The sequence below is a fragment of the Gavia stellata genome, chromosome 22 (genome assembly GCF_030936135.1).
Source record: "Gavia stellata isolate bGavSte3 chromosome 22, bGavSte3.hap2, whole genome shotgun sequence".
In the NCBI taxonomy this organism is placed as follows: domain Eukaryota; kingdom Metazoa; phylum Chordata; class Aves; order Gaviiformes; family Gaviidae; genus Gavia; species Gavia stellata.
In genome coordinates this window covers 13,676,787-13,696,818 of record NC_082615.1, presented here as the reverse complement: position 1 = coordinate 13,696,818, position 20,032 = coordinate 13,676,787, and the positions used below count along the sequence as shown (strand labels likewise).

The window sequence follows — 20,032 nt, the reverse complement described above, 5'->3', positions numbered from 1 at the left end:
AGGCCGCAGGCTTTGCAAGTGAATAAATGTAAAGGTGTGCGGTGTGGTATTTATCAAAGATGTAGCGTTGCAGATTTTTTTCTTTGCTTCTTTTTACCTTTCCCCCTCGCTGCCAAAGGCAGGGCCCTCAGGCGCCCCGGCCCTGCTCCCCCGGCCCGGCCGCAGGGGCTGCGGGCAGGCGCCGAACCTCCGGCCAGCAGCGACACCCGAGCGGGGGCCGGGGCGGCTCCGGGAAGGGGCGGGCGCCCGCGCGGGGCCGGGGCGGCGCCCGGGGCCGGGCCCGCCTCGCAGGCGGCGGCCTGACGTGGGCCGGGCCCGCCGCGCCTGCTGGGAGGCCGGGGCGGCGGGGCCAGGCCGGGGCGGCGGGGCCAGGCCGGGGCCATGCCGGGGGTGCGGGTCGCCGCCGCCGCGCTGCTGGCGCTGCTGGTCCCCGCTGCGGCGCGCAGCCCCGGGGCCGCCGGCTGCGAGGTGCCCGCGGGCGGCCGCTTCGACTGCGGCCCCGAGCGGCTGCTGTCGCGGGCGGGCTGCGAGGCGCGGGGCTGCTGCTACGCGCCCGCCGGCCCCGGCCCCGGCCCCGGCCCGCCCTGGTGCTTCTTCCCCCGCGGCTACCGCAGCTACCGGGCGGAGAACCTGACGGCCACCGCCAGCGGCTACACCGCCCGGCTCCGCCGCGTCGCCGCCAGCTTCCTGCCGGGGGACGTGGGCAGCCTCCGGCTGGACGTGGCGCTGGAGACCCCCACCCGCCTGCGCTTCACGGTGCGCCCCGGCCCCGGCCCCCGCCCCGGCCCCCGCCCCGGCCCCCGCCCCGGCAGCCCGGCCCGACCCCGCCTCTCTGCCCCGCAGCTGCGGGACCCGGCCCGGCAGCGCTACGAGGTGCCCCTGGCCACGCCGCGGGTGAGCGGCCGAGCCGCCTCCACGCTCTACGGGGTGCAGGTCAACCAGGATCCCTTCGGCCTCGTCGTCTACCGGCAGCGCGGCGGGCAGGTCCTGTAAGTGCCCGGCCTGCCCCGAGCCGGGGGGAGGCTCCCCCCGCCTTCCCAAAGGGACGCGGTCGGGACGCGGGACCTGGCAGCGGCCCGGCCACGTGCGGGATGGGAGCGGGGGTGCGGCGGGGGACGCGGGTGGTGGGAGCAGGGTGGCAGTCGGCGGCTGCGGGGGTCTGCCTTGACCCCCTCTGCAGCTCGGTGCCTGGGAAGGGAAGCAGGAATCCCAGAGCTCAGCCGAAACCTGGTTCTGTTTCACCTGGCGACGAGCACCCGTGTCCCTCCCCAGGGCTGGTGGTCCTCCAGCTCCATGCCTCCCTCCTCCCCGGCTGCTGGGCACCGCCGGGGCTGTTTGCCGGAGTCTCCCTTTCTCTCCGGCAGGCTGAACACCACCGTCGCGCCCCTCTTCTTCGCAGACCAGTTCCTGCAGATCTCCACCTCCTTGCCCTCCCATTTCATTTCTGGGCTGGGGGAGCACCTGACGCCACTGGTCCTCGACACGGCGTGGACCAGGGTCACCCTCTGGAATCGGGACATGGCGCCTGTGGTACGGAGTGGGGCTGAGGGGAAGGGAGACGGCTCATCTGTGCTTGCAGGGGCAGCGCCGTGGCCTCTTACGTCTTGTCTGGGGCTGGGGAAAGGTGTCCGTGCAGGTTGAGCTCTGGGACCTGGCCTCAGCCCCAGGCAAGCCCACGGGACCGTTGTCCCCAGGTCAGGCTTTGTCCCCCCCTGGGACTTTGCTCTGCGCTGCTTGGGAGCTGCTTTCCCCCGCAGCAGTCCAGGGCTCTCGCTCGGGGCAGAGCTCTGCCAACGTGTGCGGTGTTTGGGTCCGCAAGCCCTGGGTTTGCACCCCGAGCCATGATGATGTTCCTGCCTGGTTGTGAGGGGCAAGGCAGGTGGGTGCTGCGCTGGGGTCTCCGGCAGAGCCTCGTCGGCACCGCGCTGTGCTCTGCTCCAGCCCCAGGTCAACCTTTACGGCTCCCACCCTTTCTATCTGGGGATGGAAGACGGCGGTTTGGCCCATGGTGTCTTTCTGCTGAACAGCAACGCGATGGGTGAGTCCCACGGAGGCAGTGGGCGCGGGCTTGGCCGCCGTCCCCGTCCTCAGCTTGTTCTTCTGGTGCTTGTGCTTCCCCAGACGTGCTCCTGCAGCCCAGCCCGGCCCTGACCTGGCGCACGACGGGTGGGATCCTGGACTTCTACGTCTTCCTGGGCCCCGACCCCAAGAGCGTGGTGCGGCAGTACCTGGACGTTGTCGGTAGGGCCGAGCCACGGGTGGGGGTGCACGGGTGCTCCCGGCACGGCTTTGCCGGGATGCCGTGAGCTGCGCAGCATGGCAGAGCGGGACTGCGGGGGATCGTGATGCTGGGTCATCCCTGCGTCCTCCTGGCAAGCACCCACCCTTCCGGCTTCCAGGGTTCCCCTTCATGCCCCCATACTGGGGCCTGGGCTTCCACCTCTGCCGCTGGGGCTACTCCTCCACCGACATCACCCGGCAGGTCGTGGCCAACATGACGGCAGCCCGCTTCCCCCTGGTAGGTCTTGGCTGCTCCCCAGAGCCTCTGCCGGAAAGCGGCTGTGGGGGGCTGATGGTGAGCCCCGGTGGGGTGGGGGTCCCACGGCGGCGTGCGGGGGTCCCTGCTCCTCCCCGAGCACCGGTGCCACCGTCCACAGGACGTGCAGTGGAACGACCTGGATTACATGGATGCCAAGAGGGATTTCACCTTCAACAAGAAAAGCTTTAAGGACTATCCGGAGATGGTGCGGGACTTCCACTGCCGCGGGCTGAGGTACATCATGATTGTGGTGAGTGACACCCCCGGCCATGCACGGGTGGGCTGGTGCCGGGGTTTCTGGCTGCCCCCAAGGGCGGTGATGGAGCTTCCTCCGAGGAAGGAGGGGGAGGCTGTTCCCTGCCCTTGCTGGTGACGCCCTGGCTTTGTGCCCCACCAGGATCCCGGGATCAGCAGCTCTGGACCTCCCGGCACCTACAAGCCCTATGATGAGGGACTGAAGCGAGGGGTGTTCATCCGAAACGCCACGGGGCAGACCCTGATCGGGAAGGTGCGTGCAGGGAGCAGCCCCGGTCCCCGTGGGAGGGGGCTTGAGCGGGGCCGGGGGAGCAGGACCTCAAGAGCCAGAGGGAAACACTCAGGGGATGGCCGTGGTGCAAAGCGGGTGGCATGCAGGGGCTGTGGGGTGCAGCGGGGCCGGGGACAGTGGGGCTTTGCCTGTTGCTGCCTCCCTCCTGCAGGTCTGGCCGGGCCCGACGGCCTTCCCGGACTTCACCAACCCAGAGACTCACGAGTGGTGGCACGACATGGTGAAGGACTTCCACGACGAAGTGCCCTTCGATGGCATGTGGATTGTGAGTGGCCCCAGCAAAGCTGTCGGCTGTGGCCCCTGGCTGCTGCCCTGCCCCTCTGCTGGGCGCCGGCGTGGCAGTGAGGACATCCATTCCCTCCCCTCCCCAGGACATGAACGAGCCGTCGAACTTCGTGGAGGGCTCCCAGGATGGCTGCCCCAAGAACAGCCTGGAGCAGCCCCCCTATGTGCCAGGTACAGGGAGCGAGTACCGGCCTCTGCCCGGGTGCGTGGGGAGCCCTGGGAGGAGCCCGGGGGATGCTCCGGTCCCAGCCGAGTGGGCTCCGAGCTCGCCCTCACCACCGCCTCTCCCGTGCAGGTGTGTTCGGGGGACGCCTCCAAGCTGGGACCATCTGTGCCTCCAGCCAGCAGTACCTGTCCTCCCACTACAACCTGCACAGCCTGTACGGGCTGACCGAGGCCATCGCCTCCCACGAGTAAGCCTGGGGCTCCTGCTGCAGCTCCTGCTGTCCCAGAGGATGCACATCCCAGGGGAGAGACCCCTCCCCGTGCTGCGGCGTGGGCAGTTTGCACATGGGGGGCATTCGGTGGGTGGGCAAGGGTTTGGTTTATATTCCAGTGCTCTGCCTGCTGCTGCCAGCCTGGCACTGGAGGGGGCTGGAAGCAGCCCTTGGGCTGGAGCTGGTGCAGTGTGTCCATGCTGGCTCCTGTGCTGGGGGATTGTGTCCTGAGCACTGTCCCATGTCACCTGCCCCATGCGTGAGATGGCACTGGGAGTCTGCCCTGGCATGTGCCAGCTCTGTGCTGCTGCCAGGAGCTGCTGGCGGGGGGCTGAGCCCCTTCCCTGGCTGGGCGGTGCTGAGCTGACCCTGTCCTGCCCGCAGCGCGCTGCTGAGGGTCCGGGGCAAGCGCCCCTTCGTCATCTCACGCTCCACGTTCGCTGGGCATGGGCGCTACGCGGGGCACTGGACAGGGGACGTTGGCAGCGACTGGGAGCAGCTGTATTACTCCGTACCAGGTAGGCTGCGGGGCACTGGGGTCGCATCCACCCCCGCTTCCCCCCTGCACCTCCCTCGCAGCTGGCGGATTCTCCCTGGGCTCCTGCCCAAGGTGCCGCGGAGCCCCGATGCCCTCTGTGCCCCCTCCACAGAGGTGCTGCTCTTCAACCTCTTCGGGGTGCCGCTGGTGGGTGCCGACATCTGCGGCTTCGTGGGTGACACGTCCGAGGAGCTGTGCGTGCGCTGGACCCAACTGGGTGCCTTCTACCCCTTCATGAGGAATCACAATGACCACGGCGCCCGGGTGAGCACCGGGAGCCCTCGCCCCGCCGGGCAGCGGGGTGGCTGGGTGGACGGGGCAGGGTGGGTGCTCTGGGGCTGTGCGAGGGGCTGCCCTGCCTGTGTGGGAAGGCGGCTGGTGCAGCTGTGGGGCTGCGTGCTGCTGGTGCTGGGCTTGTGCCACGGGGAGTCAATCCCGCATACCCAAAAGGTGCCCACTGTTCCTCCCCGTGCGGTCTGAGCATCCCCCTTTGGCTTCTCCCCTGCAGCCGCAGGAGCCGTACGCCTTCAGCCCGGCTGCCCAGGCCGCCATGAGGAACGCCCTCCGCCTTCGCTACTCCCTCCTGCCCTTCCTCTACACCCTCTTCCACCGGGCTCACTCCGCCGGGGAGACGGTGGCACGGCCCCTCTTCCTCGAGTGAGTGCCAGCCCGGCCGGGGCCGATGGGTGCCGGTCCCTGCTGGGCTCAGTGGGAGGTGGGTGCAGGGTCTCCCTGGTGCTGCACTGCCCCTCCCCATCCTTCCCCAGGTTCCCCAAGGACCCCAACACCTGGGCTGTGGACCGCCAGCTCATGTGGGGCGGGGGGCTGCTCGTCACACCCGTGCTGGAGGCAGGAAAGACCAAAGTCAGCGGCTACTTCCCGGCGGGGACGTGGTACAGCCTCGCGGGGGTGGGTGCTCCCCCACCGCACCGCAGGGCTCTCGTGCGGCTGCGCGGGGGCTTCACTGTGGGGCCCTGCACGCGTTCCTGCACCCCACCACTGGTACCGGCCCCCCAGGGCTGTGTTCAGGACTTGTGCCTCACCTGCCTTTGCTTGCAGCGGTTCAAGGGCCGCGGCGCTGGGCTGAGACCCCCTTGGGCACGCTGTGCCCTACGCCTGCTCCTGCCTCTTTTTATTGCCGTTTAGGACTCCACCATCCATAGCAAAGGGCAGTGGATCCTCTTGCCAGCTCCCTTGGACACCATTAACGTCCACGTCCGCGCAGGGTACATCCTGCCTCTGCAGGTGAGCCCCCTCCGCGCTGCAGTGACACCGCGGTGACCTGTCTGACCAGCCCCTGCCCTGGGTGGGGCAGGGCAGAGGGCTGCAGCGCGGTCACCGGCAGACTGGACGTTGCCAAATGAACCTCGAGCCTGCGGTGCTCGGCTGGGGCTGGGGGAAAGTGACTCCGGCAGCGCTCGGAGCTGTGCCTGACCCTGCGCCCCAGGAGCCTGCATTCAGCACTGCCGAGTCCCGCAAGAAGGGGATGGCCTTGGTCGTGGCACTGACGCCGGACGGCTTCGCCAGGGGAGACCTGTTCTGGGATGACGGGGAGAGCTGGCAGACCTTTGAGAAGGGGGACTACACCGAGATCCTCTTCCTGGCCACACACGTGAGCGAGGGGGGGCTGCTGGTGGGGGCATCCGGGCACGGGTGTTCGCTGCCATGCACAGGTCCTGGTGCCCCTGGGGCACATGCGGTCACGGGCAGCACCGTGCCTTGGTGCAGCCAAGCTGTGTTGTGCCAAAAGTGCCAGAGCGAGCGACTACAGCATTGTGTGCTGATGGGGTGGTGGGTCCCATGGGGACTGTAACCCCCCAGGAGCCCCCTTAGGAGGGGAAAGGCTGTGCCAGGGAGCTGGCTGCTCTCTTCTTGCACCTGCAGTGCTGCACGGCAGTGGATGCTCTCCAGTCCCATCCCTCTGATAAATGGCTTTGCCACTCTCCGGTGACGGCAGAGCGCCCGTCCCCCCGGGCTCAGTGCCCTGCAGACGGGCAGCGCGTTGGGCAGGGCACACCGAGAAGCCCTGGGTGCGTGGGGGTGGCTGGGACCCGGGAGCGTCGGGTGATGGCCCCCCTGTCCCCACAGGGCGCCGTCCTCAGCCAGCTCCTGCAGGCGAGCGCCCACCTCGATGGGGTGCTGCTGGAGGCTGTGACCGTACTGGGCGTCACCAGCCCTCCCCGGCAAGTCCTGGCCAACGGTGTCCTTGTGGGCGACTTCTCCTACCGCAGCGACACCCAGGCAAGTGCACGTCCCCGCCGTGGGAGGGGGCGGCGGTGGGGGGGAGCTGCCGGCCGGTGGCTGGGAAGGGACCTGGGGCTCAGCCGAGGGGCTGGCAGGGTTTGGCACCGGTGACGGCACGGTACTGGCTTTGTTGACACCAAAGAGTGTAAAGGGCTGCCCAGCATGGGCTGGGTCGCTGCCCTGGCACCGGGGCAGGATTAGGCCATGCAAGGGGGCAAGGGTGGGGAGATGGAGGATGGAAAGGATGTGTGGTGACGGGACTGGAGCTCTGCGAGGAGCAGTGGCACGGCTCTGCTCCTGGGGCTGTCTGCCATGAGCACCCTTCCCGGGGGGTCTGTGGGACTGGGGCTGTGCCAGGCTGCATCTCTGCACGCACCCCAGTGGGGCAGGACATCCTCGTCGGCTCTGACACCTCCTAGGCTCTATCCCAGCCGGTTCTCACCGTGCTGACCCTTCCTTCTCCCCGTCAGGTGCTGAGAGTCCCTGTGTCGCTGCCGATGTGGGAGCAGTTTGTGATCGCTTGGTTCTGAGCCCGCTCAGCGGGGAGAGATGCTGCTGCTCCCTCCGGCTCTGGGGCCGAATCTGTCCTGTCCTTTGTAAAACCAGAGCTGCTGCTCTTCCCATGCAACGCGGCTCCTGGGCTTTGCCTTCCTTTCTGGCTAACGTGAGTTCATCGGAGATGTGTGCACTGGACTTGCATTGGGGTGGGGGGCTTGCACAACCCCTGGGGACGGGGAAAGCCTCATTGCCTCCAAAACGGGGAAAAAAACACCCAAGTGCCTTCTGAGACTGCGAACCTGTTAACGTGAACTGGTAACCTGTCGAGGGACTGCAGGGAGTCTCCTGGCTGTGTTTTTGGGGAGGGGGATTTGTGCAGGGGGGCGAGGGAGCAGTGCTGTGAATAAAGTTGCTGTTTGCTGGGAGCAGCCCCAGGCTGTGTCTGTGCCCCTCTCTGCCGGTGCCTGTCCTGAAAGTGCTGCTGAGCCCTGGCTCAGCTGTCCCCCGCCCTGGCCGGGACCCCCCAGCTTTGTCCCTGCTTGGGGGTCTCCAATGGGACTGTCCCCGCCCCTTGCAGGCTTCACCCTGTTTCCCAGAGCGTTGGGGACCCCCAGCCGTGCCGTGGAGCCCCTTGGCCTGACTGGGGGACTGCTGCCCTCCGGGGGCCCCGGCCCCAGCCCCCACCGCGCAGCTCTGGTCGAGCCTCAGCCGTGCAGGGAGGGAGCGGACGCCGTCACCCCTGGGCCTGCGCACCTCAGCGACTCTGGGTGCTTTGTACCTTTTGCTGAATTAAACCGTACGCCTGCTGCCTCCTTGCTGGTACCCACCGGCCCGTTTTCCCCCAGGGGTGTGCAGCCGCCCCCCCCCCGCAGCAGGGCTGGCAGCAGGCAGGGCTGCACGGAGACCGCAGTGCCGGGAGCTGGCAGGGATGTGCTCAGCTCCAGCTAAAAATGGAAACCTCTCCTCCAGAGGCTTTATTGAGGAGCAGCTTGGCCCTGTGGCTCCTCCGGCCGAGAACAGAGGATCCCTGAATGCTCCAGGGCCAGGCGGCGTTTGCAATACAGACAGCAGAGCCTCGGGGTGTCACCCAGGAATTGGGGACTGGCCCAGCCGGGATCCTGCTCCGCCCTCCTCATGCCCGACAGGCAGCGCATGGCTGTCCCGTGGCAATGGGGGACGCCAGGCAGAGCCGAGGCTCACAGCTCGTTGTGCAGCGGCCGGCACTGGGGACTCAGTTTCTCCTCCAGGACAGCGTCGGGGGCACACACCCAGGGGTCACCCGTGTCCCACTGCCACTTCAAGAGCTGCGCGCGAAGCAGCTGGAAGACAGCGGCGTAGCGGGGGTCGGGGGCCAGGTTCTGGCTCTCGGTGGGGTCACGGCTGCAGTCAAAGAGCTCCCAGCGGTCCCGGTAGTAGTACTGGTGCAGGGTCTTGTTCCAGTGGGTTGGCTGCCTGGCCCTGGTGCGGTTGAGCAGGTCTTGGAAAGTGGGCGAGATGTAGAAGTCCTGGTCGATGGGAAAGGGCATCTTGTAGTTGAGGTTGTGAATGAGGCGGAACTGCTGGTGCTGGATGGCTCGCATGGGGTAGTACATGGTCACCTCGTGGTGGCTCTGGCTGCTGAAGGCGGTGGCCCAGGGCTGCTCCGACTCCAGTGCTGGCAGGAGAGACTTTCCGGTGAGCTGCACCCGCTTCCTGCCAAAGATGCTGTAAGAAGGGTAGGGGATGGAGAACCAGTCCAAAATGGTCGGCGTCAGATCTGGAGGGGAAGAGAAGGGCAAGAAGAGGGGCTGGCACCTGTGGGAGGAAACTTAGCCCTGGAGAGGGGCAGAAAGGTCCCCGGGGTCTGCTGCTGTGTGGGCTGCGGGTAGTCCCGGGCTGAGCTGCAGAGCTGAGCCGCGGGATGATGTCCCTGCAGGGGACCCTGCTGCTCCATCGTCCCTCCTCTCCCTTCCCAGGGCCGGCCACGCCAATGCCGAGGGCCGCGGGCTGTCCTCTGGGACAGGACCCTGGGTTTCAGCGTGGAGAGGGTGGGAACCAGCTCACAGCTCCCTGGCACATCTCTGCTCCCTCCTGGGGGGCACGGGCTCTTACCTAGGAGGGAGGCGAAGGCCTGGCTGACCTGCCCCCAGCGCTCGGTGTGCTCGGGGGAGGAGATCAGCAGGGGCTCGGCGGTGCCTGACCGGTAGAGGTTGGTCCTGCCGCTGGGGAAGGGGATGCCGTTGTCGGAGGTGTAGATCACCAGCGTGCTGTTGTGGAAGCCGGCACCCCGCAGCTCCTCCAGGACCAGCCCGATCCCTGCGGAGGGAGTGGCAGAGCTGAGGGAGGGAGGGAGGGACCGCAGTGCTCACTGGCACCTGCCTGGCCCCCGCGGCTCCTACCTTGGTCCATGCGCCCAATGGTTGTGTACTGGGCTGCCAGGTCCGCCCGGGCAGCCGGCGTGTCTGGAACAAAGTAGGGGACCTAAACGGAGAAAGGGAAAGTGGCACGTGGCAGCCCCGGGGAAGGAGGTCGTGGGTACGCCAGGGTGGCCTTCGCCAGCTCTCGCCCATAACGCTGACAGCAGTGACTGAGGTGGGCGTTAGCCTGCAGCCGCTCTGGCTCTGGCGGAGGCTGCTGTTGTGTGCAGTCCCCATATGGCCCCACACAGCCCCATATAGCCCCATATAGCCCCATAGAGCCCCATGCAGCCCTGCAGGCTCCCACCTGCACTTGCTCCGGGCGGTAGAGCTGTGGTTTCCAGTCTGGGATCCAGCCCATGCCGCTCTCTCCATTGCCGAATTTCTCACAGAAGGCCCCGTATTGGGGCTGGGAGTGCCCGCAGCGGTGGGGGTCGTGGAAGGCGACGTAGAGGAAGAAAGGCCTAGAGATGGAGATGGTGGAGGTGGTGTAGCAAAGGACTGCCCTCGCCCCCCGAGACCTTCCCTGGGCTGTGCAGGGGTGAGCTGGGGTCGGCAGGAGGACTCCCACCTAACCTGGGCTTTTGGATATGGGGTGACCCAGAGACAAGGTGTCCCTTCCTATTTGTGACCAACTGGGACATGGAGACACGTCTTCAGCAAGGCCGGTTTCCCTCTCCTCTGCCGTGCCCCTCGCAGCCTGCCCCAGGGGCGCGGGGTCTGTCTCACCTCTCGTCCTGGCTCTGCAGGAACTGCCGGACGAGGGCTTTGATTCGAGTGATGTTTCTCCCAACCTGCAAGACCGAACTGTTCTCCTCTGTGTAGGCGAAGTCGAAGGGGTAGACAGCCTCGGGCCCGACATGCTTCTTCCCAATTATCCCTGCAAGAACGCAGACACGCGGTGTGCCAGGAGCGGCAGGACGCTGGCTGCTGCTGCTTTCTCCTCCCTGGGGGCTGATGCAGCTCATCTGCTCCAGCACGGGCTGCGCTCAGCAAACGCTGCTGAGAGGGGAAGATGCTGCCAGCTTCTCCAGTCACTTCTGCTGGTTGCAGAGGCACTTCCACATCTGGTCAGAAAATGGGACCCACCCGGGGACCACACTGCCCCAGGTCACGGGTGTGGGTAAGCGCTAGAGCAGCTGAGTGGCCTGGGTGGAAGTCTGGGTCAAGCACGAGCCTTGAGCAAACCTGGGAACCAGGAAGGAGCAGGATGAGGAACAGAAGTGAAAGTGAGGTGTAAGGAGGATGGCAGAGGAGCAGCGGCGGGAGGAAGCAAAGTGAAACCCAGGCGTCAGCGCCGAGCATGGGCATGGGTCCAGTCGGTGCTGTCTAGCTTGCAGGTGGGTGAGCCGTCAAGCTCTCAGTGCATGAAGGAGGTATTTCCCTGGCCATGTCGCTTGCCCTGGGCTCCCTACCTGTCCGGACGCGTGCTTGGCTGAGTAGCCGGGGCAGGCTCCGCACGCTGTCAAAGGAGTTGAAGTGGTGGACGTCCTGGTGCAGCCCATACATCCCATTCTGGTGCTGCAGGCGGGGGAAGACAACACGGTTGGTTGATGCCTGCCAGCCTGGCCCCAAAACAAGGCCAGCCGTGCACCCAGCAGGGCAAGCAGGTCGCAGGGGGGAGAGTGGCTCAGTGGGCATGGGGGGATTGCCGGGTCCGGTGACCATGCTGTAAGCACGCCGGCTCTGGTCATCTCCGAGTGCCCGCCGCGGGCTGGCAGCCCCCACCCCGGCGCGTGCGGGTGCCCCTACCTGGGGTAAGCCGGTCAGGATGCTGGCCCGGCTGGGGGAGCAGCTGCTGACGGGGGTGAAGGCGTTCTGGAAGACCACGCTGCGCCGGGCCAGCGCGTCCAGGTTGGGCGTGCGGATGGCTGAGTTGTTGTAGGCGCCGCTCTCAAAGCCGCCGTCATCTGCTGCGGCGGGAGGGGTGCAGGGTGAGGGCCTGACCCCCGGCGTGTCCCCAGCCGCGCGCGGGGGGAAGCCCAGGGGACAGTCGCGGCGCGGGGAGCATCCCCGGGCTGAGGACCACCCGGGCCGGGGCCGCTGCCGCCGTGACCGTCCCAGCAGAGGGGCTGCTCCGGGACCCCCGGGGCCGTCCCGGCCCTGCCCACGGGAGAGCTGAGCCCGGGACAGGGGTACCCCGCCGCGGGGCCGGTCCCAGGGCTGGGGGCGGCGGGCGCGGGGCCGGGCCGGGTCCCGGGGCTCCGCCGGGCCGGCGGCCGCACTCACCCAGGAGGAGCAGCACGTTGCGGGCCGGGGCCGGGGCCGGGGCCCCGCCGGTGCGCAGCGCGCCCAGCAGCAGCGCCAGCGCCCAGGGCCGCATGGCAGCGGCGGCGCTCGGCGGCTCCTCCGGCCGCCCCGGCTCCTCCTCCGCCCCGGTCACATGAGGCGGCCCCGGCGGCTGAGATCCGGCCCGGGCGGAGCCGCCGGACGCGCCGGGCGCCGCCGGCCCCGCGGCAGGGAACGGGGCGGCCCCGGCGGCTCCCGCGCAGCCCCGGCGGAGCCGCCCCCCCGGCACCGCTTCGCCCCGGCCCGCTCCGCGGGGCGTCCTGCCGCCTCCCGGGGCGGCTGCCAGCCCGCCGTCCCTCTTCCCCGCCGGCGAGCGGGCAGCGCCGGGCCCCGCGGCGTGTCGGGGAGGCGCGGGCGGGGGGACGCCGTCGCGGCCATGCCGGGGCCCCGGCAGCGCGGGCAGAGCTGCCCGTGCCCGGCGGCGCGGGCGAGGCTGCCCGTCCTGCGCTGGCTGCCGCGCTATTCTCCGGCCTGGCTGCAGCTCGACCTGCTCGCCGGCCTGACGGTGGGGCTGACCGCCGTGCCGCAGGCGCTGGCCTACGCCGAGGTGGCCGGGCTGCCGCCGCAGGTGGGTGGCAGCGCCCCGCGGCCGTGGGTGCCCGGGGACACCCGCTCCCGGCCCGCGGCCCGCCGGTGTGGCGGGGAGGGCTGGACGGCCGGCGGCCGGGCTGGCCCGGTGCAGTCGCCCCTTTTCCGGGGCTGGAAGCCGCAGAGGCCGTGTGTTTGCTCCGGGCCGGCTGCGGGCGCCGGAGGGACCCGAGGGCAGCCCAGCCCCCCTGGTCCTGGAGGAGTCTGGCATTTCCTGGCTCCCAGCGTTGTGACAGTGCTGCTTTCGTCCCCGTGCAGTACGGCCTCTATTCTTCCTTCATGGGCTGCTTTGTCTACTGCTTCCTGGGCACCGCCAAGGACGTGACGCTGGGTCCCACAGCCATCATGTCGCTGCTTGTCTCCTCTTACGCGTTCCACGAGCCTGTCTATGCCATCCTGCTCACCTTCCTCTCCGGCTGCATCCAGCTGGCCATGGGGCTCCTGCACCTCGGTGAGATGCTCTTGCCTTGTGTGGTTGTAGTTTTAGGCTATCGCTGTACATCGTGTCATTGTTCCCCTCCTCCCTGAGACACTGGGGTTGTCCAGCTCTGTGTGCACGCAAACATCCTGTGCTCCCCGTCGGGGCCAGCAGCGTGCTTACTGCCGCCTGTCCCATGCAGGTTTCCTTCTGGACTTCGTTTCCTGCCCAGTCATTAAGGGATTTACATCGGCTGCTTCCATCACCATTAGCTTCAACCAGGTCAAGGTAGGGTCTGCTGGTCTGCTCCGGCCACCTTGCTGACTCTCTCCTGGAGCCAGCTGTGCTGCAGAGCCAGTATATGTAGTACCGGGCTGGGCAGTGTGCTCGGTGTGAGAGGAAGGAGCTGCAAAGGGGGCACGGGTCCCCCCTGCCAGCGGTTCTGGTCGGTCCTGGAGTCTTCTGCTCTGAGCAGACCAAGCCGCATGCACCCTCTGCCTGTGACCAGCCGGTGGCATTCAGGGCACCAGTAAAACCAGGACATTTGATTTGGTCACTTGCAGGAGGTGCCGGGTGATTCTCGCGGCAGGGTGGGTTTGCAGCAATGCGAGGCGTGGTGGGTTTGCAGCTCCGCCGGTCCCTCGCTGGCCTCAGGGACTTGAGACCCTCCGGCTCTTCTGGGGCTGCAGTGCTTCCTTTGTGGTTAACCAAAATCAGAGACTCCGGCAGCTGGTGTCAGGCTGTGCGAGGAACCAGCGGGCCCGTGTTGGCTAATGCCTGCGGTTGCAGCGGGGGGCTGCTGCGAAGGCGCCGGGCCCTTGCTGCTGCTCCCGGCAGGGTGCGAGGGGAAGGCAGGGCTGCGCGGGCTGGGCTGGGGCCCCAAACTGAACCCCACCGCGGGAGCTGTGCAGTCGTGTGTGCAAGGTGGGGTAGAGGCATCTTGGGGCCTGGGAACGGGGAAAAAATCAGGGCATCTGTGAGCCCTGCCCGCAGGGAGCCGTGCAGGGAAAGGGCCGTCCTGGAGTGCATGCGGGAGCACAGGGTGGTCGCTGAGCAGCTCTCCCACCAGCAGCGCCGGCACCATGCGTGTGCCAGGGCCCTGGGCAGGGCTGAGCCCCGGTGCTCCTGGCAGTCCCTCTGTGGCACCAGGCAGCTTGGGTTGTGCCGGGCTTTCACCAGGCTTTGTCTTCCTGCACAGAACATCCTGGGGCTGCAGGGGATCCCTCGGCAGTTTTTCCTGCAGGTGTATGAGACGCTGCGGAGGATCGGGGAGACCAGGTCAGCACCGTCCCTGCGCCTGCCCTGCTCCGTCCCCCTGCAGCTGCGGGGTCTCGGGCTCTGCTGCTTCACTCCCCATCTTTTTGGTCACACCTTGGACCGATTTCTCGGTCCCTGCCCAGCGCTGTGACACAAGTGCTTGTTCTCAGCCATTTCCATTTGAGCTGGAAATTTGAAGATGAGGGAGCGTGCGGGCTCCCAAGCTGCTAAAGGGGAAGGATGGGGGACACTTGTCCTCTTTCCCGCTCCCACTTAGGTACACCAGGATTTGCCAGCCCAAAGGCACATCCTTGGGACTGTCTGTGTCATAAGTCCTCCTCCAATTATTGACAGTCAAAGAGGGAGCTCAGGCATCCCCGTGCCCCCCGCCCGCTCCCGTTAGCTGCGCCCGTGGCTCAGGGTCTGTGCCGCAGCCTGGGTTTCACACACAGCACCGTGCCGCACGGGGTCAGCTTCATCGTGGCTGGCAGAAGACCTCCCTGCCCAGCTGTGAGGGGCAGCAGCGGAGGGGGAGGAGGCAGATCCCCCTGCACGGATCCTGCCTGTCGCAGGGGTCCTGCTTCCCTCTTATGAAGAGCACGCAAACCCATTAGCATCATACCGCTGACTGGGGGACAGCCCCTCCTCCCTCGCCTGCTGTCCCCCCAGGGAGGTGACGCATTTTGCCAGGGGCGTGGAGGTGCCGGCAGTGCCCCTGCGAGCTATGCAACCTCCCTGCAGAGCTGCAGCGTGTGCCTGGGCACACGCTCTTCCTCCCACGGGGCTTTGCGGTAGCTCTCCCCGTGCCCCGCAGCGTGTTTGGGCTGGTACTGATGTGCCTGTTGCAGGGCTGGGGACGCGGTCCTGGGGCTGGCCTGCCTGGCCGCGCTGGCAGGACTCCAGGCGATGAAGAGCCGCCTGCCCCAAGCTGCCCGTGCGGAGCCGCTGGCTGCCAGGGTCAGCTACCTGATCGTCTGGACCTCTGCCACCGGTGCGTTGGCCAGCCCCTGCCCTCTCCCCTACCAGAGTCTCGTCTCTTCTGGGCGGGGAAGAGACAGCCCGAAACAGGTAAAGCCCAGGTCGGCAGGAGCTGAGACCTGGAGGTGGGTCGGGGAGGACGAAGTCCCAAGGATGGCCCTGCTGCTGTGCATGCCCCTTCCTAAGGCTTGGAAGACCTCGGCAGCCCGGGTACCCACCTCCTGCCGTCCCTCCTGCTGCCCTGGGCTCCGGGCAGGTTTTCACGGTTCCTTTCTCTGCCGCAGCACGCAACGCCCTCGTAGTCCTGTTTGCCGGCCTGGTTGCTTACTCCTTCCAGGTGATGGGCTCCCAGCCACTCACGCTCACTGGCAGCATCCCCCGGGGCCTCCCCGCGTTCCGGCTGCCGCGCTTCTCCATGGCTGCACCCAACGGCACCATACCCTTCCGGAGCATGGTGGAGGTGGGTGCCAGGCTGGCTGGAGGAGGCTGGGCTCCCCGCGGGCTGCTGTCTCCTTACTCCTGCGTTTGCTGGCTCCCCGCGCAGCGGGAGGAGCACTCAGCTGCAGGGCGACCCTCGTCCCTCAGTGGCAACACTCACCGTGTCCTTCCCTCCCAGGACATGGGGGTCGGGCTGGCCGTGGTCCCGCTCATGGGCCTGCTGGAGACTGTTGCGATTGCCAAGGCTTTTGGTACGGCTGCGCCAGGATCCTGCGCCTGCGCTCGCAGGAGGGGTCTCTGCAGGGGGCTTGGGGTGCTGGGGATGTTGCTGTTCCCACGGGGGCAGTGGGGTGGACTGGGCTGCCAGTGCTGAGCCCGGTTCCTAGTGTGGGCTGTCAGGAGGGGTCCCGTGGGGTGCTGCTGACCCCCTCCCCTGGCCAGGCAGCTGCCCCACGCCTGACGGGGGAGTGGGCTGGGGGGGGTCCTGCATTGTGCATGGTTGGAGTTTGCACAGGAGCTGAGCATTGTCTTGGGCTGCTCGGGGCGTGCTGGGACGGGGGGTGCCGGGACAGGGTCCCACGGCTGTCCCAGGTGCTGCTGGCCTCACTCTGCGCGCATGGCGGGTCGTGCCTGTGGGAAGCTCAGGGCAATGCCGCTCGTCTCCTTTCAGCCTCGCAGAACGATTACAGGATTGACCCCAACCAGGAGCTGCTGGCTATAGGTAAGAGGGCGCTTGGAGCGGGAGGGCAGGGGGTGGGGATCCGTCCCGAGCACCGCTGTGTGTCCCACAGCCCCTGAGCTACCAGAGATCCCCATCTCAGCAGTCCTACCTCTTCCTGAAGTTTTACCTTTCTCATCTTGCATGGTGTCCCCCAGCCTTTCTCACAGCTTAGCAATTTCCAGAGCAGCCTGAGCGCAGCTCACACAGCTGGACCTGGACGGGCTCCGATCCAGCCCCGGGTACCAGCCTGGGGGTGGAGGAGGTGACGACAGGGGCACAGACCAGTCTCGTGGCCCCGGGCAGTGCCTCCCATAGCTGCTGCATCCGCAGCCTCTCTCCTTCCCCACTGCAGGCTGCGCCAACATCCTGGGCTCCTTCGTCTCATCGTATCCCATCACGGGCAGCTTTGGCCGGTGGGTAGCAGGAGGGGGAGCGGAGCCCCAAGCCCGCAGGACGCTCGCTGGGGCTGTGTGGTGAGGGGGCTCTGCAAGGTCTTGGGCGGAAGGTTGTGCAGACCCCGGTGGGTCCCTGAGCTCATGTCCTGGTCTCCAGCTGCCCACCTTGGCTGCTGGGCTACGCATGGGTCCTGCGGTGACCTTCCCTCCCATCTCGTGTGCTCTGCGGTCCCGCCGCAGGCTGGGAGCAGCAGACTTCCTTGTGTTTCTCCCCGGTGGGGTCTGATGGGGTGGGTGGTTTTCCTGGGTGGGGCCTCTGGGCAGCGGGTGGGGGCAGCTGCCAGCCCCGGCCAGCCCCAGCGCAGCCTGGGACAGCGTATTGCTTTGCATTTCAGGACAGCAGTGAACGCACAATCGGGCGTCTGCACCCCCGCGGGAGGGCTCGTCACAGGTAGAGCCCCCGACCCCACTGTGGGCTGCTCTGCAGGCTGCCGTGCCCAGCACCCGCTTCCCCCGGCACCCTGGGCATCGGGGGCTGCATGGCTCAGGTGCTCCCCATCTCCCACAGGCGCCCTGGTCCTGCTCTCGCTGGCGTACCTCACCTCACTCTTCTACTACATCCCCAAAGCGGCGCTGGCCGCCGTCATCATCTCGGCTGTGGTCCCCATGTTTGATGCTGGGATCTTCAGGACTCTCTGGCGGGTTAAGAGTGAGGGCACGAGCCAGGGGCGGTCGATCCCGCGATGCAACCCGGCTCTGCGTGCAGAGCAGGCACTGTCCCGGAGGGCCCTGTGGTACAAGGATAAGGTGCAGCTGAGCCTGCGTCATCTCTCTTGCAGGGCTGGACTTTGTGCCCCTCTGCGTGACGTTCCTGCTCTGCTTCTGGGAGGTCCAGTACGGCATCGTGGCCGGGGTGCTGGTCTCGGGGATTCTCCTCCTCTACTCCATTGCCAGGCCCCCAATAAAGGTGGGCTTCACACCTCGCCTTGGATGTGGCAGGACCAGCCGGGCTTGCCAGGGAGCGGGGACCTGGGAGAGGGCTCCCCGAGGACAGCGAGGCATTGGGATGCAGGATGTTTCTGACCTGCTCCCGCCCTATCCCATGTCCCCAGCCTGCCGGGACCCCTTTCAAGGAGCACGAGGAGCTGAGAGCAGGAGAGGGAGGCAGTGGTGTCCCTGTTCCTGCTGATGCTTGGGGTGTGTGCAGGAGGGGAGATTCCCTGAGGGACGGGGGCTCCTGCGTGTCCCCTGCCAGCAGGAAGGACAGTGCTTTGCTTTGTCACACGGGCAGTTGTCCCTGCCTGGGGAAGGTCACAGCCCCGAGCTGCCCGCAACTCATCCCCCTCCTCCGGGGTCTTGTACAGGTGTCGGAGGGGGACATGCTCCTCGTGCAGCCAGGGAGCCCCCTGCACTTCCCAGCCATCGAGTGCCTCCGGGACGCCGTGTGCAGCCGCGCCTTGGCAGGTACGGTGCTCCCCAGCCCGCTGGCTTGTCCTGGGGACCCGGCTCTAGCCCGGTGCCCACCTGGATCACAGCTGGAGGGGTGGCAAGTGCTGCCCAGGCCTGCAGGCTGCGGGTGCAAGCAGGGCCAGCACAGCTTCCCTGCGGCAGGGACCAGCCCCTGGCCGCTGCTGCTCTCCCGAGGCTGTCTCACCCCTTCCAGCCACGGCTCTGGCTCTAAGGGCTCTGTCCCCTGGGCTGGTCATTTCTGCACTCGTCAGGGACATGACCGTATGCTCTTCGTCCAGCAGAATCTCCACCACGCTCCGTCATCCTGGACTGTCGCCACATCAGCAGCATCGATTACACGGTGGTGGTGGGGCTGGCAGAGCTGCTGCAGGAGCTGCGCAAGCACGGCCTCTCACTGGCCTTCTGCAGCCTGCAGGTACGTGGGACGCAGCCTCGGCCGGCCCCGTGCCGGGTCCTGCTGCCTCTCCCCGCGCCTGGCGTCGGCTCTGCTCCCCCGGGGAGGCTCTGCGCCCATGGGCTCAGCCCAGCTGCCTTCCCTGCGCTGTCTGCACCGGCTGCTGGCACGTGCCACGAGGATGCTGCTGCCTCTTCTGGTAGCACCTTCATTATCTCAAGGGCCTTCATCTCAAAGAGGTGGAGGCTGCAGCATCTGAGTCCAGCTGCGGGATGCGGGGTGGTGGGGAAGGGCTGCATCCTCCATCCTGGGCTGGCTGGGGGGCTCCCAGCCCCGGAGAGATGGGAAGCAGCCAGCGGCAGGCTTCCCCAGACGAGCTTTCTCTGCCCTCAGGACCCTGTTCTCCAAGTCCTGCTGTCTGCAGACTTAGAAGGATTCCAGCATTTCCCCAGCCGGGAGGAGGCAGGTGAGGATCTGGGCTGCCCCGGGTGCTCTCCCGGGGCTGGGGTCCCCCAGGCCGCTGCTGAGCGGGGCTCTGGAAGACGAGCCCGGGAGTCTGACCTTCGTCAGGCCCCAAAGCTGCAGTGCGGGGGGCTGCAGGGGCCCGGCTCCCGGGAAGGCGAGCAGGAGCCCCTCCTGAGAGCAGGGTCATCCCGGCCTCGGGGATTCGTGGCGAGCCGTGGCTTAACTCTCTGTCCTGCTTCTCCCCCTTCCTGGCTCAGAGCGGTGCGGAGGAGCGGAGCCGGGGGACGGCAGGGCAGCCCCCTTCACCAGCACCAGCGAGAGCTCGCTGCTGCCCGCGGGGCTCATCCAGTGAGTCGAGGGGCCGCCTGGGACCTCCTCAGGGGCAGCATCGCCTTGCCATCTCCTCACCTCCGATTGCACCGGGGCTGTACGTCCTGTGCCATGCAGAGCGGTGGCTGTGACACCCCGGTGACATCCGACCAACACCCTCCACGGGAGCCGCCTGCCCCTGTCCTGCCTCCTGGGCGGCTGGTGGGATGCCTGTCGTCCCCATGTCCCGCGCAGGGGAGGGCAGAGCAAGGCCAAGGACGGGTGGTCCGTGGAAGGGGTTAGTGGGGCAAAACCATTCCCTATCACGGTCATCAGGAAGAAGCCATCCCTCCTCCAGGCCTTCCCCATCCTCGAAGCTGATGTCTTTTTTAAATCAACTGTTTTAATTCTGGAGACTTTTCTTATTCTGGGACATGCTGAACTCCAGCACAGAGTGTGCTCATGTCAAAGTGAGTTTCAAGAATGCTGGCGCTGCCCTCCAAGCCCAAGGGCATGCTGCAGCTCTCAACCTCAGGCTGCTGGGAGATGAAAAACATCAGTGATTTTACTCCTTACAGATCTCTCTTGGTTTGTGGGGTGTTCTGCCAAATGCTGCCATCGGGCAGGCTGGGCGCTCCCCCCGTGGGTGCAGCCCCTTGCCTGACTCCTGCCAGGTACAGTGACACCAGCTTGTGCTTGCCTTGCTGTGAAATGGGTGCAAAAAGCAACAGTGCTGTCAGGCAGCAGGGCTGGGGGGTCAGGGTTCAGGGGAAAGCTGTTTTCCTGGACTGCCCTTGGCTGACACCCCTGTAAGGAGGGTATAATA

General features: G+C 67.1%; 3 protein-coding genes across 4 annotated transcripts; 2 read left to right on the top strand and 1 right to left on the bottom strand.

Moving 5' to 3' along the window:
• The first annotated feature begins 381 nt into the window (after positions 1 to 381).
• On the top strand, positions 382 to 7,470 carry GAA (alpha glucosidase). Its single transcript, XM_059828404.1, has 19 exons — positions 382 to 756; positions 844 to 989; positions 1,365 to 1,530; positions 1,942 to 2,038; positions 2,122 to 2,241; positions 2,400 to 2,518; positions 2,658 to 2,789; positions 2,937 to 3,047; positions 3,238 to 3,351; positions 3,458 to 3,542; positions 3,667 to 3,784; positions 4,193 to 4,326; positions 4,459 to 4,610; positions 4,855 to 5,003; positions 5,114 to 5,255; positions 5,493 to 5,591; positions 5,794 to 5,958; positions 6,435 to 6,587; positions 7,061 to 7,470. Exons 1-19 carry the CDS (start codon positions 382 to 384, stop codon positions 7,118 to 7,120), a joined length of 2,637 nt encoding a protein of 878 aa, XP_059684387.1. The 3' UTR covers positions 7,121 to 7,470.
• A 628-nt stretch (positions 7,471 to 8,098) lies between these two features.
• Positions 8,099 to 11,822, bottom strand: SGSH (N-sulfoglucosamine sulfohydrolase). The gene is made up of 8 exons (XM_059827973.1): positions 11,714 to 11,822; positions 11,237 to 11,397; positions 10,900 to 11,005; positions 10,214 to 10,364; positions 9,792 to 9,948; positions 9,467 to 9,548; positions 9,180 to 9,383; positions 8,099 to 8,844 (listed from the first exon to the last, which is right to left on the bottom strand). The coding sequence occupies exons 1-8, from the start codon at positions 11,805 to 11,807 to the stop codon at positions 8,285 to 8,287; spliced, it is 1,515 nt and encodes a 504-aa protein (XP_059683956.1). The 5' UTR covers positions 11,808 to 11,822; the 3' UTR covers positions 8,099 to 8,284.
• Positions 11,823 to 12,149: 327 nt separating this feature from the next.
• Positions 12,150 to 20,032, top strand: SLC26A11 (solute carrier family 26 member 11). 2 transcript variants are annotated; one of them, XR_009484416.1, is made up of 17 exons: positions 12,150 to 12,341; positions 12,620 to 12,812; positions 12,982 to 13,067; positions 13,978 to 14,057; positions 14,885 to 15,027; positions 15,299 to 15,474; positions 15,631 to 15,703; positions 16,123 to 16,173; positions 16,526 to 16,586; positions 16,964 to 17,019; positions 17,137 to 17,277; positions 17,408 to 17,535; positions 17,933 to 18,032; positions 18,320 to 18,453; positions 18,826 to 18,898; positions 19,155 to 19,676; positions 19,785 to 19,801. XR_009484416.1 is itself a non-coding variant. In XM_059827972.1 (16 exons), the coding sequence occupies exons 1-16, from the start codon at positions 12,150 to 12,152 to the stop codon at positions 19,247 to 19,249; spliced, it is 1,782 nt and encodes a 593-aa protein (XP_059683955.1). In that variant the 3' UTR covers positions 19,250 to 20,032. The 2 variants fall into 2 exon arrangements, 1 of the variants encoding a protein (XP_059683955.1); XM_059827972.1 differs by having other exon boundaries at positions 19,155 to 20,032.